The following is a 20,111-nucleotide window of genomic DNA, read 5'->3' as shown; positions in this document are numbered from 1 at the left end:
GTAAATAGAACCATGAAAAATCATTTAAAAACAACTTCATATCATATGAATTTTTCCCAAAAAATGCAACCATATTTCAAAAACTCTCATTAAATACTTTGAATTCTATATATTTTCTAAGAAATTTATATGTTTTCTCAAAAATTTATATATTTTCTCAAAGTAGCATAATTTTTAACAAGCAGTCAAGCCATTAATTGACCCTCACACTCATTTTGACCATTTCAACTGCTGTTCTATACAATTCGGATGCGAAATATTAATCAGAAACAGGATCAGAATAATTTTCGTTAAATTTAAATTTTCCCTGGAATTCCCGGATAATTTGATTTACACTGCCTTCCGAAACCATTCTCAGGCTTATTTGATAGTTCCAGATGTGTCATACAAGCTCCAGATCAAATCGTGTTGATATCTGTATGAAATTAGTTTTTGATATGAGTTCAAAAATTACCCTATTTTTTCAGTAAAATGCAAATGTCTTTGTTAAGGTTTAACAAATTGGGATGTATCCCCTTAATTTTGTTGCATTTTTTAAGCCCTCTTAAGAGATTAAAGAAAAATTAAAATATCATTGATTTTACCTTAGTTTTTTTACGTTTTTCCCAGATCACTTGGAAGCTATTGGGGATCAAATTAACGATCCAAAGTTAAAACTGAAAAAAATATTTTTTTCTTTATTTTTCTACCCGAAGATTTGTTAATCTGAAGTGGAAATTATCGGGGACTTGGAAAATTTAGTCTGGACTGCACATATTTTTTTATAGTTGTACTTAGAAGCCAATGTTATTGAAAATGTAATTTAAAGAATACATTTTTAATTTCTGTTGATCAAATATCTGTTGAATGATATTCTCTTATATATTCGTCATCAACCGCCACCCTATCACCGTACTCCACAATGTTTACGACGCGATGCGTTGCAGCTGCAGCCGCGTTTTGCATGGTACAATTTATAGACCAGCACCAAGAGCTCCACATACCAACCATGTGCCGAAACGTGACGCTTTTAGTTTACCTTTAGTTTCTTTATTACACAACTCTTCTCCCGCGTGGACTGAATTTACGATTAGACCGCCACCACACGACGTTGCTGCTGCTGCTGATGATGATGTCAACCGCAAGTGTCAATTGAGTCGTTTTCGTTCGTTGGGTCGTGTATCGGTTGGCGGATTTGGTTAGATTTGCGGCCTGAATGTGTGAGTCACCCCTCTGGGGGGGAAGCCACAAAAATGACCGCCAAGGTTGTGTGTAGATCCTGGTTGGGGAAGGGACATCGAAACATTAGTCGATTACCGGCTGGATTGACAAATGAGATCGATTAATCAACTGTGCATCGTTATGTCTACTCCAAGTACCGTTCTGGAATGATTCAGTAGCAATGCGTTGGTTCGAGGTGCAGGATTACATCGGGTCACTGCGTCCGATCTATATTGTTTCGAAAGCATGTCTTGTTCACTTCAGTACACTGGATCTAAGCACTGCAACCGCTCAAAGAACGCTGTTTGGCCAAGTCAGGCTGGTCTTTACGGTATTCATGGATATCTTCCTGTTCACGTTTGCTATACGAAGCCTAACGTTGTACCTCGAGGTGACCGATTCGCTTCTTCTGAACGGTGGTCTTTTCGCCTCGCTCGCGTTGACTTTCATTTTTTCTACGATTCTTCCCCTGTGGAACAGTCATACGGATGTCCAGATGTACCAGTTATACAAAAATATTGCGATTTGTGATGTAGAGTTGCTTAATTTGGGATTCACTGAGAACCATTCCCGTCACCACATGATGAGCATCATCTTGCTCTGTAATTCCATGATGATGGTGGCTTATATAATGATAGCAATCGTCTTTTTTCCATCATATCTGGAATGGCTTGGTGTTGCTAAACTTTTCCCATCGGGGTGGACTACCTTATCCTACGTTCGTACCAACCTGGTGATGGGAGTGTTTGTCACTCAAACCACTTTGACACTGCATTCGTTACGAAAGCGATTCCAGATGCTCAATCAAGCGATATGGTAAGCAGATTGTTCTTAAATCCAACCTAATCTAATTCATCTAAACTTTCCTAGCAAATACCTACCAAACACAATCCAGTCAAAACGATCGATACCGAACCCAAAGCTGACATCGCTCCTGATCTGGAAGTTTACCACCCTCCACGATCTGCTCAGTGACACCGTGAACCTGTACAACTGCTGCTACTCCCCAAAAGCCATCTTCATAGCAGCTTCCTACTTCGGACTCACCCTGTTCTCCTGGTTCGGACTGATCCACGCGTTCACCGCTAGTACGGACGTGACTACGTTCCGGATGTCCGTGGCAAACGTCGTCTACGATTGCTTCTTCCTGGTGTTGTTCGGTCTCCTAGTATCGTTCTCGTGCCTAGTCAATCGTGAGGTAACGACAACAACACTTTTAAAATCCCTCTAAACCCAGCAAGATCTTTAACTTGCAGTGCCATCGTACCGCAATCCTCCTCCACAAGGTCGTCTGCTATGGATCCTTCGACAGGCGGACCACCAAACAACTTCGTTGCTTTTCGCAGCAGCTTTGGCACCAGCTGCCCAAGATTTCCAGCCGGTTGTTTGACTTCGAGTGGGAGTTGTTCTATCACGTGAGGAGCTTGTGCGTATACGGTTATGACCTAATTATTGATTTTGGGATCATTTACAGACTTCGGGAGCACTGGCAACCTATCTGGTCATCCTGATTCAGTTCGATCTGGGTAACATCAACTACAAGAGGCTTCCGCAGGGAATTTTGTAACTTATGTGAATTTTGATGTACAGATAAAGATATCGAAAATTTCATTAAGAAATTATGGCTAAAAAATATAAGTATAATTGAACAAAATATAAATCCTTTTCAACACGTTTTTTTATATTTATGTAATACACAATGTTAGCTGCGAAATGTAATACACAATGCGTTTTGAAATGCGATGTTTTGGTTGATATCACAGATTCAACAAAATTGTGACTTTTTAGCAGTTAGCAGATTACTTTGAAAAGAAAGAAAAAAAAACATATTTCTCTAAGAAAAAGTCGATTTTTACTTATTTAATCATAACACTTTTTATTTGTAAATTATGCTTCAGTGAACAAGGAATCCTTTCATACCTTTATGAAAAAAAATCATCGAAAGAAATTTGTGAAATTTCTTTCGACCAGCTTTTAATGTTTGCAAAACTTTGTTTTAACTGCTACCACGTCCCAGTCCATCTTTTCCCACCAAGCTCGTCATTATCCAACCCAAACGACATTGGATCCATTTGCCTCGGTGCCAGCTTCCGTCGTATAACTAAATCAATCGCTCTCCGGCTCCTGCATTCCGGTGGCCATTTGTCACGCGCTGGCCGGTCTTTGCGCAGTCAAAAGCGCCCTCAAAAGCTTACCCCGTCATTGACTGGGAGCTTGCCTTATGCTTCCGCTTTGTAGCTGCTGGCAACACTTTGGGCGCCAATAATGGTCCTGTGATTGCACAAAGACATCCAATCCGGGTGGGGGCTCCACGCGAATAATTTGTTCCTTCAAATGGGTGGCACGGTTAAAAGGGCTGATGCTGCAGCAGCTGCAGCTTGAATGAGAAGTGCACTGTTGAAAAAAAGTGAATCTTGTTGAGAAATCAACAACAAAATGCAAAGTAATTTTACGTTTTTCACCGTCCATTTTCCTCAAGTCACACCTGACTTTATTGCTGTGGTAATCGCGCTGGAATCGGAACCCAAGTCGTTCGAGTTCGCCCCTTTTCAACGGGATCCACGTTTGATACGGTTCGTTAATTTTCCAACAAACTCCTCACCACCCCGTCGCAGCCATTCGACGTCCCCCTTCGGTCCGAAGATTGATTGTTGAATTTTCAATGAACGACACTCTCATCGCGTGACTGAACGGCGGAATCGAATCAATGTCCGCGCGAACTTTGTCACTAATTGGAGCCCCCCTGATGCTGGCTGGCTGGCTGGCTGGCTGTAAAGAAGGGGCAAACTTTTCAGATTGGAAGCCTGGTCGTAATTGAACGCTGCCCAGACAACTTGCCGATGGGTTTGCTGAAGGTTCAACAATGTTTGAACGAAAACTGGAGGAGTTGACGCCTTTCTCTGTTATTGATTGCTTTGTAGTTTTAAACTTCTGTTTGCTGTCAATTAACGTCGGTGTTGCTGTTGCTGTTGCTGTTGCTGTTGCTGTTGCTGTTGCTGTTGCTGTTGCTGTTGCTGTTGCTGTTGCTGTTGCTGTTGCTGTTGCTGTTGCTGTTGCTGTTGCTGTTGCTGTTGCTGTTGCTGTTGCTGTTGCTGTTGCTGTTGCTGTTGCTGTTGCTGTTGCTGTTGCTGTTGCTGTTGCTGTTGCTGTTGCTGTTGCTGTTGCTGTTGCTGTTGCTGTTGCTGTTGCTGTTGCTGTTGCTGTTGCTGTTGCTGTTGCTGTTGCTGTTGCTGTTGCTGTTGCTGTTGCTGTTGCTGTTGCTGTTGCTGTTGCTGTTGCTGTTGCTGTTGCTGTTGCTGTTGCTGTTGCTGTTGCTGTTGCTGTTGCTGTTGCTGTTGCTGTTGCTGTTGCTGTTGCTGTTGCTGTTGCTGTTGCTGTTGCTGTTGCTGTTGCTGTTGCTGTTGCTGTTGCTTTTGCTTTTGCTTTTGCTTTTGCTTTTGCTTTTGCTTTTGCTTTTGCTTTTGCTTTTGCTTTTGCTTTTGCTTTTGCTTTTGCTTTTGCTTTTGCTTTTGCTTTTGCTTTTGCTTTTGCTTTTGCTTTTGCTTTTGCTTTTGCTGTTGCTGTTGCTGTTGCTGTTGCTTTTGTTTTTGCTTTTGCTTTTGCTTTTGCTTTTGCTTTTGCTTTTGCTTTTGCTTTTGCTAAATCCTCCAAGAAATCTCACAATCTAAAATCTCAAATTTAATGGCCTCTTAAAAGGATGCCGTTTTCTTGCTTCCTCTCATTGCCCATTTCCAAGCATTCTCAGTCGGTGAATGAAACAGAAAGTGTAACCGGCCAGGGTAGAACCCCAATGTAGCCTGGTGGGTAGGATTTATAGGGTGTCACGCGGTAACCGGGACTCGACGTTTATGAATGGTCTCGTTTTTCCGTTTCGAGACTGTGTGTAATGCAAATTGGAGAATTTGGACATAAAGAACGAACATTAAAAAAATCCTTACACCGGTAAACGAGGGTACGGTGCCCATTCGAGGAAAGCGTAATTAAACGATGGTCAACGCGCGAAGGGTCACGCGTTTTTCATAAGACGACGGGTGCTTAAGGTGAGCGCACTTGGGAGCAAGAATTTGGCGAGATGACCCCCCCTATAAAAGGTATTTGTTTAAAGCTTGTTTTATGGCGGACGAGCGACTATTTGGAGAGTACGGATCGTTAGCTGGGTTTGGGATTTTGCAACATGTGCCGTTTTGTTTATGGAAACATGACGGTGCATAATGCTTGTTTTAGGAGTTGTTATTAAATTTAGTACATAATTACGACGAGTTTGTTTTGATATACCAGCCAGACAGCTGTAATTGTCTAACCAAAATTAGTGATAAGGGAAAGCATCATGTTTTTCGTTGCATAACAATTCACGAAAAAAGGACAGTAATTTGTTAAAGAAATGTAAAGTGAGAAATGTAAAATTCAACACCAAAGAATCAAATCTTGACTCGTATTAAAAAAAAATGAGAAATTAATTAATAATAAAAATAAAAATAAGAAATGAGAAATGAGAAATGAGAATTGAGAAATGAGAAATGCTGAATAAAATTTTTCTATGATAAGTCCAAAATGAGAAATAAATCACGGGAGATAATTTGAATCAATCTCATTTGCAAAGCCGTAAAAAAAAGTAAAAGTTCAGCAAAATTTAATTTCACCAACCTAGTATGAGGTAATCGACGACCTGTCCTCCACCTGGTATACATTCCAAATAAATGACACAATCAACAGTCGGAGAGGTAAAAACATTCCTCCATTACAGCATCGTTCCGGAGGCATCCGCCTTAACCACTTTTACTTCCCCTCCCTACTTCAATGTCGTAAGACACGGCGAATTGCTAAATTGCTGAAGGAAATCACACAACCTTGTTGAAAAGAGATGCGAACGACGTTTCGCGACTCAACGAGAAGAAGCTGAGCTGTGAGGCGGAGAAGCAGAAAAAAAATCGTCAACGAAATTCGATCCGCCTGACTGACCTATTAAAATATTTCTCTCCTCACGAGATCTCGTCGAACGAGCCAAGCACTCGAAAGGGAAAGTTTGCCGAAGAGCTTCGCGTGTCCTCCTCCTACACGGCAGCGTACACACTGTGGTCGCTGCCTCTTTTTTTGTGTCGTAGCCTGTGGCCAAGCTGAACCTGTTGCGAACTGAGGTGGCCCACCCGAAATGACCCGCCGGTGTGACAAAGGGGACCTCGCAGGTTATGGGACATAGGTTAGTGAACAAAAGTTACGAAAAAAGGTTTCTCATTTTTCTCTTTAGACTTGTTATTCATTACTCATTACTAGTTATTCGTTACTCTTTACTAATTACTCATAACTCATTAGTCATTACTCATTACTCATTACTCATTACTCATTACTCATTACTCATTACTCATAACTCATTAGTCATTACTCATTACTCATAACTCATTAGTCATTACTCATTACTCATTACTCATTACTCATTACTCATTACTCATTACTCATTACTCATTACTCATTACTCATTACTCATTACTCATTACTCATTACTCATTACTCATTACTCATTACTCATTACTCATTACTCATTACTCATTACTCATTACTCATTACTCATTACTCATTACTCATTACTCATTACTCATTACTCATTACTCATTACTCATTACTCATTACTCATTATTCATTACTCATTACTCATTACTCATTACTCATTACTCATTACTCATTACTCATTACTCATTACTCATTACTCATTACTCATTACTCATTACTCATTACTCATTACTCATTACTCATTACTCATTACTCATTACTCATTACTCATTACTCATTACTCATTACTCATTACTCATTACTCATTACTCATTACTCATTACTCATTACTCATTACTCATTACTCATTACTCATTACTCATTACTCATTACTCAATACTCACTACTCATTACTCATGACTAATTACTCATGATTCATTTCTCATTACTCACTACTCATTACTCATTACTCGTCGAGGTATTCGTCCAACTGTCTGTGACCAGCATCTCAAACCCATTCATGAAGGCGCACATCTCGTCACGACCACGTCTCCCCGAACGAAAGGGATCAACGGCAGAAGGGGGCGCTCAAATTTCGGCCCGGCGACATAAATCAAGTCGGTGGGCATCAGGTTCGCCGGGGAATGCCCCAAGGGCACTCCCGCCGTGAAAGGACGACACAAAGAAAGCATCGATTCGCCCCGCGGTGAGATGGCCGAGCGATGAGGTGAGCACTCTCGAGGGTCATCGGGTAAATTTGATTGTGAGATTTTTCGGTGAACTTTAAGGGTAACGCAGCTGGTTCTTTTTGCGAGTGAGATAAATTTGACGTTCATGGTAGAGAACGTTCAAATTTGACCATGGGTCGTGGAAATTTCACCAGCAATGGATCAAAAACCCTTGCCGAGAGCGTTTCTCGTTGAACGATGATGGATGGCACCGGTGTGCACCATTAACCAGGTTGACCATCAGGTGAAATTCGATCCTTACGGATCGGGGAGGGATCGATCGTTTTTGTCTGTCTCCGATGGTGAGATGGCATGATGTCCTGCGGCAAGTTTGGCTCATGGATGAAATTTCATGAGAGAATTAGGATTAAAAGTTCAACGGGGCAAGTTTTTGGTGTTGTAATCTATAAATCATTAAATAAAATGAGAAATCTGAAATTAAATTTTAGTTCAAAAAACTATTCCGAAAAAAATGTAAGGATATTATACACTTTTTTATTGAGCAAAAGCGTCGAGCTCTAGTGGCATCAATAAAAAAAAACTTGTTTGCACAAAAAACAACTGTTGAAAATAGTTTTCAAAATGACGTAAGAACAATTGGTAAACAAAGACCTTTTTTGCATCGTTATTCGACCGACTTAAAAAATCCAATTTAAACGTCCTTTAAGTGCCCTTAATTAAATAGAAATGAAATTAAGTTTAATTTTGCTCTTACGGCTTTTTGAAAACTCACCCGAGAACTATGCAAAGGAAAAAGCACAAAAATACTGTTATGTTTTTTCCTTCTCAACGCACATGGAGGGATTTCCGAGATTCAGGGAAACTGTAAATCAAGCAAAACGTGCTCATAATTCTGGATTTTGTGGCCTTTGTTGCCGGAAAATGGTTTACGCTGGCCTTTCTTCTGACTTAGGGGATGGACATAAGAGGTTTACAATTATTGAATGTTACTTAGTTTTTCTAAAAAATAAAAAATAAATCACGCAAATTATGTGTTCATAGATTATTTATTTATTGCTAATAAAAACGTCTTTAAACAATGCATTACGCAATTAATGAATGCTCCCTGAAACTATCTTGTAGCAAAAACAAAAAAGGTGGTAGTGTTTTATAAGAATGTAAGGAGGAGTATTACTGTCCGTAAAAAGACCCTTTTACCTCTGGCAAACCTTAAGCTTCTGAAATAAACCTTCGCTGATTTGAAGAATGGTTTGCCACCTTCAAAAGAATTGGCTCTAAGACAGCTAGGTTGTTCTCGGCTTTATCAAACAATATTTTTTGTATTTACTGAAAAGTATCCCCGAAATTGACAACAAAATGACATGATGAATCGATCATCTTCAAATCACGTCAAACTAGTGTCTTAAATTTTCAGCTTCAACGAAGGCTGTAACTCGAGTGTAAACACTACTTGGCTAGCCAAATAACTTATGTTTGAAGTTGATCTTGAGTACAATCAATACGTCCAAACATTTTGAAACTGTTTTGATGCAACCGAAAGACATGGAAGCGATGCAGGTTGATTGAGCTATTGCAGCACTCTCGATCAAATTTAGTTTTCGATGTATCAAGTATTTGTCTCAAAATAGTTTCGAAATGTTTGTACAACTCTTAAGTACCTGAAAATGAAGGCCTCTTTGATGATAGGAAATCATTATGTAACGTTGACAAATCCTGATTGAACTATTTTTTATTTATATAATTTCATAAAAAAAATCAGTTATTCTAACAATTTAAATGTAAAACGATGAGAAGTTTTCAGCATCAAAAGCTTCAACGCATTACACAAACCTAATTATTCATCAGCGATGGTTCGCAAGGTTCCTTTCGAAAATTCCGCCAAATGCCACCGCAAGACATGACCCTGTCCGTGATCCAGATCAGGCCAGGCGAGACTCCGAAAAGCCGCTGCAGAACTAGTTACCGTCGCATCCGTCCCGTCTCTTGAACGGTTGCTCCGCATAAATCTCGTTGATTTACAAACTGACGCGGCGATGGGTGGTGGTGATGGCTGCTTGAAGCAATCAATTTGGGAAACTCAAGTTTAAGCGGAAAAACTAGATTCATTCACTTAAGGGAATGTTTGAAATTAATTGAATTAATTTGAAAATATCATTGAGAATATATCATACAATATTTAAAGATATTAACACACCTTTAAAAAATAATGTAATGAAATCAGTTTGGAAAGACAAAAAATCGTTCTTATATATCCAAGACGTTTTAAAAAAATAAACATAAAAGATCAAAACATTGTTTTGTTTGCTTATTTAAGAATGATTTGTTCAGCAATAATTGGGCAGTATGCCCACTGAAGCCATTTGGCATCATTTGTTTGTCCATATAATTTTCCATACAAATTTGGCAGCTGGCCATACAAAAATGATGTATGAAAATTCAAAAATCTGTACCTTTTGAAGGAATTTTTGATCGATTTGGTGTCTTCGGCAAAGTTGTAGGTATGGATATGGACTACACTGAAAAAAACGATACACTGTAAAAAATTTGGTGATTTTTTATTTAACTTTTTGTCACTAAAACTTGATTTGCAAAAAACGCTATTTTTAAACTAACATTTTAAAAGGGGCAAACATTCAATAATACGCCCTTTTCAAATGTTAGTCTTGGTTTAAAAATTTTGAAAATATTTTTTTTCGAAAAGATCGGAAAATATCACAAATGTTTCATAGTTTAACATTGAAAATCGGACCATTAGTTGCTGAGATATCGACATTAGAAAATGGTGTGTTGTTTGGGTGGGACTTAAAAAACATCAATTTTCCTGTTTTTAAACTTTTGCATGGCCATATCTCAGCAACTAAGGGTCGTATCAACAAAGCTCAAAAGTGCATAATATAAAGATTTTTTGCACAACCTGGAAATTTCTGAAAAGTTGGACATCAAATTCCTCTAAAACACATAAAAAAAATAAAAATAGTGTTTTTTTTTGCAAATCAAGTTTTAGTGACAAAAAGTTAAATAAAAAATCACCAAATTTTTTTCACCGTGTATAATTTTTTTTCAGTGTAGTCCATATCCATACCTACAACTTTGCCGAAGACTCTAAATCGATCAAAAAATTCCTTCAAAAGATACAAATTTTTGAATTTTTATACATCATTTTTGTATGGACAGCTGCCAAATTTGTATGGAAAATTATATGGACAAACAAATGATGCCAAATGGCTTCTTTGGGCATACCGATGGCACCAAAAAAGTTTCAGTCAGATTAAAAAATACAAAAAAATCGAATGACCGAAATCTGAGAGAACTGCTCATGTATAACCTTCCCGTGGGTTCTCGTGGTCAGAATGTGCTCAAACTTGAAATTTAGCCTGGTAATGAAATACACACACAAAAAATCAACAATCGCAAAAATATGTTTAGCTACGATAAAATTTCAAAACCAAATACTTTATTTTTCAATTCATTTTATATCGTTTTCAATAATGCAGACAACCTCAGCATTTTGCTGCAACTCACTAAAAGCAAGAAAAGGTTCTGCAGTAAAAATTGTCTTTGTGTGTCGCAGTCAATGGTTGTGACGAAGAAAAGGTTAGGAGTTGGAGGCAGGTAGTTGAGGTCTCTGAAACCAATTTTGCGTGCGTGCTCTCTTATAAGTTGACGCAATTTTCGTTGACGCAGAGTCACGCAACGAAATGATGCAGTGAGGGGAGTTATTTTTAGGAACGGGGTTTAAATTTATTATATGTTCCTGATTTAATTTAACTGCAGAGTTTGAATTAAAATTATATGAACAAACATCCTTTTACTCTCCAAATGAAAGTAATTCAAATTCACACCCACCATTTCATTTCCGTCTTTTCATATGACACCAAACGAAAAACTTTTTTCAGCACCAAAATTTGCATAAAAACATACCCCACTCGAGCCGGATTCCACGGCCCATGTACAACAAGTTGATGATTTTGCAGTAACATTTTACGAGCTTCCGAAAAAAGCTCCCCTCGTTAGGTTTACTCATCCGTCGATACCCAAAAATAGCAACATCGTTGAAATTCCGTCGCGCCAATGTGAGCCAAAATATGGGCGATAACAAAAAAAAAATAAAAAAAAAATCTCGCCCAAGTTGGCGATCGCCAATAATCGCGGTCACAGCACGAGCACAATCGGTGGACCCCTCGCCGGCACCGCTGCTGTCATCGTCGGAACCAGGATATCCGACTGGTCGCGATGTCGAATCGGTGCCACACACACGCGGACTCACGCGGATTATGATTGTACTCAAATATTTGCGACATGAAGTAACAACGGTGGAAGGGAAACAAAACAAAAGTTGATCTTCCCTTTCGAGTCTATTTTTTTAACTCAGCTGCAGAGATGAACCCCTCGGGGGGAGCTCAAACAAGTGAAAGAGTGGAACAAAAGCACGCAAACAAACACACGCACACACACACACACTCACGTGAAGCGCACGTAATCAAATATTATTTTCCCATTTGGCATGCCGTCTCGGTGGAGATCATCATCGCAGATTCGTGATTTCTCCGCCGCGCGCAGTTTTGTGTCACCAACGGCCGTTGATCGGAAGAGAAAAAAGGAAGGGGAGGGAGTCGTCAACCGTCATCTTTATTTGCGTTTTGTACGATTGTCAACCTTGATGTGTATATGGTAATTCGTTTTGGTAAAGTGCACTTTCTAGAGATTAATTTGAATGTCGTATAAATATGTTAGAAAAATTTAATACTCTTATTTCCGAATGTAAGCTTTTCTATAACCATTCTTATTGGTCATGCTTGTAAAACTCATTGAATTATAAATAACAATTGAAACAGTCAAATGAAAAAAAAGTTAAAGATATTTTTTAATTAAATCAACAAAATAACAAAAAATATGTAACTATTCTTCTTTGCTTTGTAAAAAAGCATTTTTTTTAACTGTCGGGTTACTTGAAATATTGTTTACACTGCATTTAAATGACAAATATATTTATACGATTTGTAACACTTCCCAAATGGCTTGTTGATACATAACATAAAGAAATTTCATGCACCAGTTTAAGGATGTTGTAGGATAGTAAGATAATATCAAATTTGTCTTTGAAAGGATAACAGTAATGTATTCGTAACAATAATATTACACCTTAAAATTCATTGAAAGTAGGGCGTCCAATTTTCCAGGGTTTTGAATTTCCCGGGAAACGGGAAAAATATTTTTGAAATCCCGAGAATTCCCGGGATTCCGGGATTTTTTTTTACAGTCATGAAATCTATATTTTCATTATATTTGTTATGTTTTCAAGCTTAAAATCATAGAATCAGCTCAATTTTATTAATTGATGATAATCTACACTTCGGTCTAAACATAGACGACAGCTTTTAAATAGCTTTATGTAACCCTTGTAAATGTAAATCGGCATAAATGTCAGAGGTTGGCATGAGAACACGTTTAAACTTTTTTAAATCTATTTTCAATACATTAAAATATATATTTTCATATATCAACAAAATAAATTTGAAAACTTTTGGTTGTACCATTGCCGAGAAATATAACAATTTGAAGTTGGCAGTTTAAAAAAATGGGTGCCACGATATCTCAACACTGCATTGACCAAATCGGCTCATAATTTTGGTGCACACTCGTTAATCTGGTTCCGTGTGCCTGACGAATGCCGATATTCAAAAAAGTTTATTTCTTAAATGAGCTGAAAATATTTTTATGATTTTCATATAAAAGCTAGAGATCTTTTGATTCTTGCATTTTCCAAATACGCAAAATTTAAAAATCGGACATCGTCATGGTCCATCCTATCTTGAGAAAAAATGTTCACAAAGTTTGACAGTTTGCTTTGCGCATGGCAAAATTTAATGCTTAAATCGTTTCTTACTCAGTTTAATAATGAAATATCTTCATGAAACTTTCAAGAGTGATCATCTTTCAAGGGGATTTACTAAATTTTCTTTTATTAATTTTTTTTCATTTTCTACATGTATGTAACCCCTTAAAACAAATTAAATTTTTTTTTTGTATTCTGCTTTGGCCAACTGGGGAAAACCGGGACTAAAGTCTGAATAGTTTAATATTTTTTCCAATTTTTAAAATTAATAATATTCATAAATCCAGAGTTTTTTTTTTTTAAAAGGACCAATAAACTATTGTCTTTCATATGTTTATAGGATCTTATCAAAAAATACTCTAGAAATGTAATAACCAGTCTTTTAAAAATAAAGAGAGATAAATAAAAAATATTTAAAGCACAATGAATTTTGTGAATCTGTAAACTCAAATTTAACAACTTTCACTAATAAGCCAAATTATTGCTGATATAAACCGAATAAAAATTTTAATGCTTTTAAATTTTTATCGATTATTATGTATTCATCTATTAATGTATTTCTACAAAAACTATATTTCCGGGCCAAAATTTGATTTTTTTTCCATTTCGGAAATTCCCCGGACAAATTATAAAAAATCCCGGGATTCGGGAATTCCCGGTTTTGGAAAAATCCCGGGATTTTTGTCCCGGGAATTCCAGAGATGGACGCACTTATTGAAAGCATTAAAATCCAAAAGTGTTTTTTGAAAAGGTCCTAAAAATATATGAAATATAAGAGCTTATAGGACCTTTCCAAAAAAAACTCTACATTTTGGGTATGATTTTCAATATTGACGGCAGTAAAAAACTTTCAATTATCAATTTTTGGGTCATTCACAAACCACGTGGACACTTTTGGGGGAGGAGATGTTTGGTGATCATCCATGTTTTTTTTGTATGGACCATTGTTTACAAGGGAAGGGGGGCGGAGGGTTGAAATTTACAAAATAGTGTCCACATGACTTATGGATGGTCCCTTTTGAGAAATAAGCATTCTTAATTTTTGTAGGCCAACAATATATATGTGTTCGATTTTGATTTTAATAATGTAATCATTTTCCTTTTTTTGTTTTAGTCATTTTTTTTTTTACTTGTAATGTATTTCAAACAAGAAAAAAACACGGGATTTCGAGCTACACTAACGAGTTCAAATTTACTTATCTAATGTTTCTAAAACATTGCTGGTCATATTCCTCGTTACGTTGAATACATTTTTACTAGATTTTCTGCAAATAAACAAACCTAATGTTGTTAAAAAAAATAATAGTCTTTTTTTGTTTTTATTTTGAATTGGATTATTTTTAAAAACAATGTTATAGACTCAAAAAAATGGTCTTGACCAATTGAATCTGAAATTTGCTTTTGAAAACGCTAAGGCCATTGCAAATTTAGTTTTTAAGTTATATTTTCACTTCCATGAAAAAAATGCCCCCAAAAATGAGGAACAAAATACAATCACTACAGAAAAACTTTTACAATTGCAAACTTTTTAAAATACATTGTCCGACGTCCATTTAAATATTTTTAAACAAATAGGGCCCTTCAAGATTTTTTTGCAAATTTTGAATAAAATATTTTCACAAATTCATTGATATTATCCGATCTTTTCGAAAACAATATTTTATATTCTTTTAAATCAAGACCTATGAGCATGAGCATGAGCATGAGAGACCACCCATGGTTGTCCTTCTCCGTTGCTGAACAGGACCATAATATCCCATCAGCACAACCGGTCACACGCTTCAACGATCAAATGATGTTTCCCTTATCAACAGCATGCATGAATGCGCTGAAAAGATAAAACATCACGATCATCAAAACTAGAGCCGGTGCGAATAGGAAACAGTCGTTGGCCACCAACGGCGCCCGCCATGTCAGTTTGTAGATCTCGAGGGAATGGGACGGGAATGTTAGTTAGCACAGGCTGCTACCAAGGGTGGGTTCTATACGATATCCACACCCCCGCGTGTGCCGGAAAACTACTTCTACTTGGGATTTTGTTAGTGGGTAAGGGTAATGGCCAGGATTCAACATAGAGGATGATGATGCGACCCAATAATCAATAAATTTTGTTTAATGGTGTGATGTATTATGCATTCTCAAGGCAAACAGTCGGAGTATGCGGATGAGACTATTCCCGGTTATTTGGTGTTGAGTTTAGCATAAATGATTTAATCTTAGACAGCCGGCTGTGGAAAGATAAAACCAACTAAAATGCGAAAACGCGAAACCGCCCGGATCGAAATACACGCACAATCGGGGGGACAACAAAGACGGAAACGGCAACGAAAATCCTGCGCGAGGACCGCGACGCACACCGTTCAAATTCTCCAACTCAACTCTATTTTATATTCTTTTAAATCAAGACCTATATACAAAAATAGTGTTTTTTAGCAAAACAAATTTTAGTGACAAAAAGTGAAATAAAAAATCATTTTAAAAATTTACCGTGTATCATTTTTTTTCAGTGTAGTCCTTATACTTACCTACAACTTTGCCAAAGACACCAAATCTATCAAAAAATTCCTTCAAAAGATACAGATTTTTGAATTATCACACATCATTTTTGTATGGGCAGCTACCAAATTTGTATGGAAAATTATATGGACAAACTAATGATGCCAAATGGCTTCTTTGGGTGTACTAAAGCCATCAAAAAAGTTTCAGCCGAATTTAAAAAATAAAAAAATCATAATAAAAAACGAAATTCGTAGAAAAATAAAATAGATTACATATTTATGCTCAATTGCATTGCTCAACTTACACAACTTTGCAGTTTAAACATGATTCTAAATTTATTTTTATTTTGAGTGAACACTAACTTGAAATTCCTTAGCCATAATTGTTAAAAAAATCAATTATTTCCTCAAGTATTTTGTTTTTTTTTTAAATATGTATATCTCGTTTGATTTGATGATTTGTGGAATCAAAAACCTAAACTTTTAGTAAAAATGCCGCACAGAATACTAAACATACGAGCAAAATAAACCGACTACTTTAAGATAAATATCGCGTTTAAGCTAAATTATGCACGCGCGTGTCTCATAAAATTTTTGTTTCTCTTTACCTCGATTACGCAAACACATGCAATCCGATGACATGAAGATTAATTTTGTCCTAAATATTCGATACCACCGCCACCAATATCATCTTCATCGTCATCATCTTCACGCGTGTCCAAGTGTGTGTCCCAGATGGTGTATTCCGGTGTTTACTACTAAAGCTTTTACGCAATTAGCGCGCAATTTGAACGCGAACAAAAAACTTGAGCTGAATTAATTGAGTTGAAAGACGGTGGATTGGATTGGACAGGTACAAGATTTGGAACAATGTGACTTTCGGTGGGATGTTAAAATAAGGTTATTTTTATGAATTTTCAAAATATTTAAATTTGTAAATTTCCGAAACAAAAGCCGGTAGCTCAATACTCTCACCGCTGGACTCAATTACCCACTTTTAAGTACTTAAACACTTCGAGCCAAAGTGCCAGTCTCTTCTTCGCTTAAATATTTTGCATAAATAACATCATCTGTCACGTCGTCGTTCGCGAGGGTAGGAAGAAAATAACTTCACATTATGGGCACAAGTGTTTTTTGCCTGCTTCAAATGAATACGGTGAAGATGTGCGACATCCGTGTTTTGCTTCCGTCTCCACCTCGGGACCACCAACTCCACCTCCACTCAGAGGACTCTTCTTCAGTTTCATCTCCGTCAGCTTGATTTATTCCCGTATTGATGAACGATCCAATGACGATGAGGACGGAACAGCAGACTGTCGTCGCGTTGGAATTTGCAGATATTGAGCTGTTTGTTTTTGAAAAGTGTGACGTTCTCTTTTTCTCTCTTTGTTTGCTTCCGTCATTTGCAGCAGCGTTGGTGTTGCCGGGTGTTATGTCCGATCAGCAGGTGATTCCTGTGCTGTTGTAGTTGGAGTTATTTGCAACACTATTGAAATAGTCTTTCGAATTTTGCCAAATTCTCCAACAAACCATACTTCGAAACACTTTCAAAGCATCACTACAACTTCAAGACCTGCATCTTGAGGTGAAGCAAAACCCAAAGTAAAACCGCAATCTTCCTGCTGAGGTCGCGCAAAAACCGCAAAGTGTCTCGTCGTTGACTTTTCCCGACTAACGATCTATCTGGGCGACAGTAACGTGTTGACAAACATTACCTACTACACACAAAAAAAAAATGATGCCACCGCTAAGTTGCACAGCGTTTGCATAGTACATTGTGTGTGCGTCTGTTGGACATGTTAGCAATGGACCGCACGCTAATGAACTTTTTTTGTCACCGCCACACTCCGGTCGATAATGATTAGAAAGTGAGCGAAATGCCTTCTGCATAGTTTTTGTTGAGGTTTTTGCGGTTTTGAACCTGAGGAAAGTGACACGTGATAGCCCTATCATAATTTGAAAAGGGCTTTGCATACCCGAGCAGGGGTAAATAACACGGGAATACCAAATTTTGGTATTACTTGGGCAAATAACAGCTACCAAAATGTGCCATTGGTTGCCCAGTAATAGATGGTAAAATACCATGAAATCATACCAAAGTCTAGTATGTGGAAGGGCACAACAATACCAAACCATGATATTCCAAAGGTAAAATAATACCACAACATAAAACCATTTCAATACCAAGTTGAGGTCTTCTGGATTTTTGAACATCGCTCGAATACCTGAACATGGTATTACCACGGTTTTATTTTTAGGTATTCCCGCGCCCTTGAAAATCAGATTTTGGTATTCCTGTGGTCTTGCACATACATGATTTTGGTATGATTTGATGGTATTTTACCATCTATTACTGGGCAACCAAGATCACATTTTGGTCGCTGATATTTGCACAAGTAATACCAAAATTTGGTATTTTCATACCATTTTTAGTGCAGCAGTTGCAGTTAGTGAAAAAACGGAAATGATCCATATGCAACAGCCAAATCTACTCACCTGATGATTCCATGTTGTTCTTAGTGATATTCTTCAGCACATCGAATGCATTTATCATTGATGAACGGCCTGTGCATGAAGTTCTTTAAGATTCTGAAAAATAACAAGATTGAAAAATAAGTGTCATTAAAATAAAACTGGATTGAAATTCACCAAAATTCAATAATCTTTCGAATGACTCGTTTTTCAAAGTACCTATTTGGTTTTTTTTTTCAAGTCATTTTAGCGCAAAATTTATTATCTTGTCCAAATTGGTAAATAAAAATCCCACAGTTTCAGAGAAAATTGATGAAACCTTTCAATACCAAAATAATACCAAAATGTGCCATCCTGACTTAGAAAATTTTCCACAATTTCAAGTCATTTCTGTAGGGGGTATATCAAAAATGTTTAAAATCAAGTTCGAAATTTCCGGTTTTCAATGAAAGCATTCGCTTTGAGACATCATTTTAGTGCAAAATTAATTATTTTGTCAAAATTGGTCAAAATTTTCCCATAGTTTCAGAGGAATTTCATAAAACACTTTAATACCAAAATAATACCAAAATGTGCCATCCTGACTTAGAAAATTTTCCACAATTTCAAGTCATTTCTTTAGGGGGTATATCAAAAATGTTTAAAATCAAGTTTGAAATTTTCGGTTTTCAATGAAAGCATTCGCTTTGAGACATCATTTTAGTGCAAAATTAATTATTTTGTTAAAATTGGTCAAAATTTTCCCATAGTTTCAGAGGAATTTGATAAAACACTGTAATACCAAAAGAATACCAATATGTGGTGTTCGACCATTGACAAATTCTGCAATTTTTCAATATCAAAACAATACCTTAAATTGGTATGATACCACATTTTGCTCTTGTATAATCCTCAAGACAAATTTTAAAGGGTTCAGGAATACCAAAATTTGGTATTGATACCAGTGAAAGGTATTATTACGCATTTCCCTTGTTATTTACCCATGCTCGGGTAGGGATTTAACGAAATTTATTTTGTTTTCAAAAGGAATCCCGGGCAGACGGTAATAACAAAATTAATAATATTTCAGTAACACATCCTGTTAAAATAACAAAAAGTGTTATTATTTTATCCTGAAGTTCAACATCAAGAAGAAAAAATAATAACAGTTTCTGATAAAATAACAAAATTTGGTATTGAAGTGATATTATATTGAAAATGTTTAATAAAACGCTTATAAGAGGAAATGTTAAACATTTCAAAAACTCTCCTAATAAAAAAATTGTTATTCGTTCGGTATACTGACTTAGAAAAAAAATTACCATTAATCGCACAAATGGAAAAGTTTCTAAGTGTCCATAACACAATCTGTTATTATTTTTTCTTTTGTTAAATATGTTTAGATCTTTGGGATAATTTTGTCTAATTTCGTCGGGGTCATTATTTTGGGAATGAAATGGGGTCCTTAAGCTAAAATAATTTTAAAAAGTTGACATTTTGGAAGTTGATTTTTTTAATTATTTGATATACCCCCTAAGGGACTTTGCTAAAATTGGCTAGAACTATGGGATAATCATGACCAATTTCGTCGGGGTCATTATTTTGGCAATGAAATGGGGTCCTTAAGCTAAAATAATTCTAAAAAGTTGAAATTCTGAAAGTTGTTTTTTTAAATTATTTGATATACCGCCTAAAGGACTTTGTTTAAAATGGTTAGAACTATGGGATAATTTTGACCAATTTCGTCAGGGTCATTATTTTGGCCATGAAATGGGGTCCTTAAGCTAAAATTATTCTGAAAAGTTGAAATTTTGAAAGTTGATTTTTTAAATTATTTGATATACCCCCTAAGGGACTTTGCTAAAATTGGCTAGAACTATGGGATAATTATGACCAATTTCGTCGGGATCATTATTTTGGCCATGAAATGGGGTCCTTAAGCTAAAATAATTC

At 36.7% G+C, this 20,111-nt stretch overlaps 1 protein-coding gene across 1 annotated transcript; it reads left to right on the top strand.

Annotated features, from left to right (window-relative positions):
* The first annotated feature begins 892 nt into the window (after positions 1 to 892).
* Positions 893 to 2,828, top strand: LOC120421618 (putative gustatory receptor 28b). Its single transcript, XM_039584847.2, has 4 exons — positions 893 to 2,016; positions 2,071 to 2,398; positions 2,457 to 2,615; positions 2,675 to 2,828. The coding sequence occupies exons 1-4, from the start codon at positions 1,382 to 1,384 to the stop codon at positions 2,765 to 2,767; spliced, it is 1,215 nt and encodes a 404-aa protein (XP_039440781.1). The 5' UTR covers positions 893 to 1,381; the 3' UTR covers positions 2,768 to 2,828.
* Positions 2,829 to 20,111: the final 17,283 nt, after the last annotated feature.

This window comes from Culex pipiens, chromosome 3, assembly GCF_016801865.2.
Source record: "Culex pipiens pallens isolate TS chromosome 3, TS_CPP_V2, whole genome shotgun sequence".
In the NCBI taxonomy this organism is placed as follows: Eukaryota; Metazoa; Arthropoda; class Insecta; order Diptera; family Culicidae; genus Culex; species Culex pipiens.
The sequence above is the reverse complement of the archived record's forward strand: the minus strand, read 5'-3'. Positions and strand labels throughout refer to the sequence as shown.

Excerpts from the sequence above, each read along its gene's own strand:
- LOC120421618 (XM_039584847.2), top strand. The coding sequence starts at position 1,382 with ATGCGTTGGTTCGAGGTGCAGGATTACATCGGGTCACTGCGTCCGATC. Across the intron at positions 2,017-2,070 it reads ATGCTCAATCAAGCGATATG|CAAATACCTACCAAACACAA; the intron begins GTAAGCAGATTG and ends AAACTTTCCTAG. Across the intron at positions 2,399-2,456 it reads CGTGCCTAGTCAATCGTGAG|TGCCATCGTACCGCAATCCT; the intron begins GTAACGACAACA and ends TTTAACTTGCAG.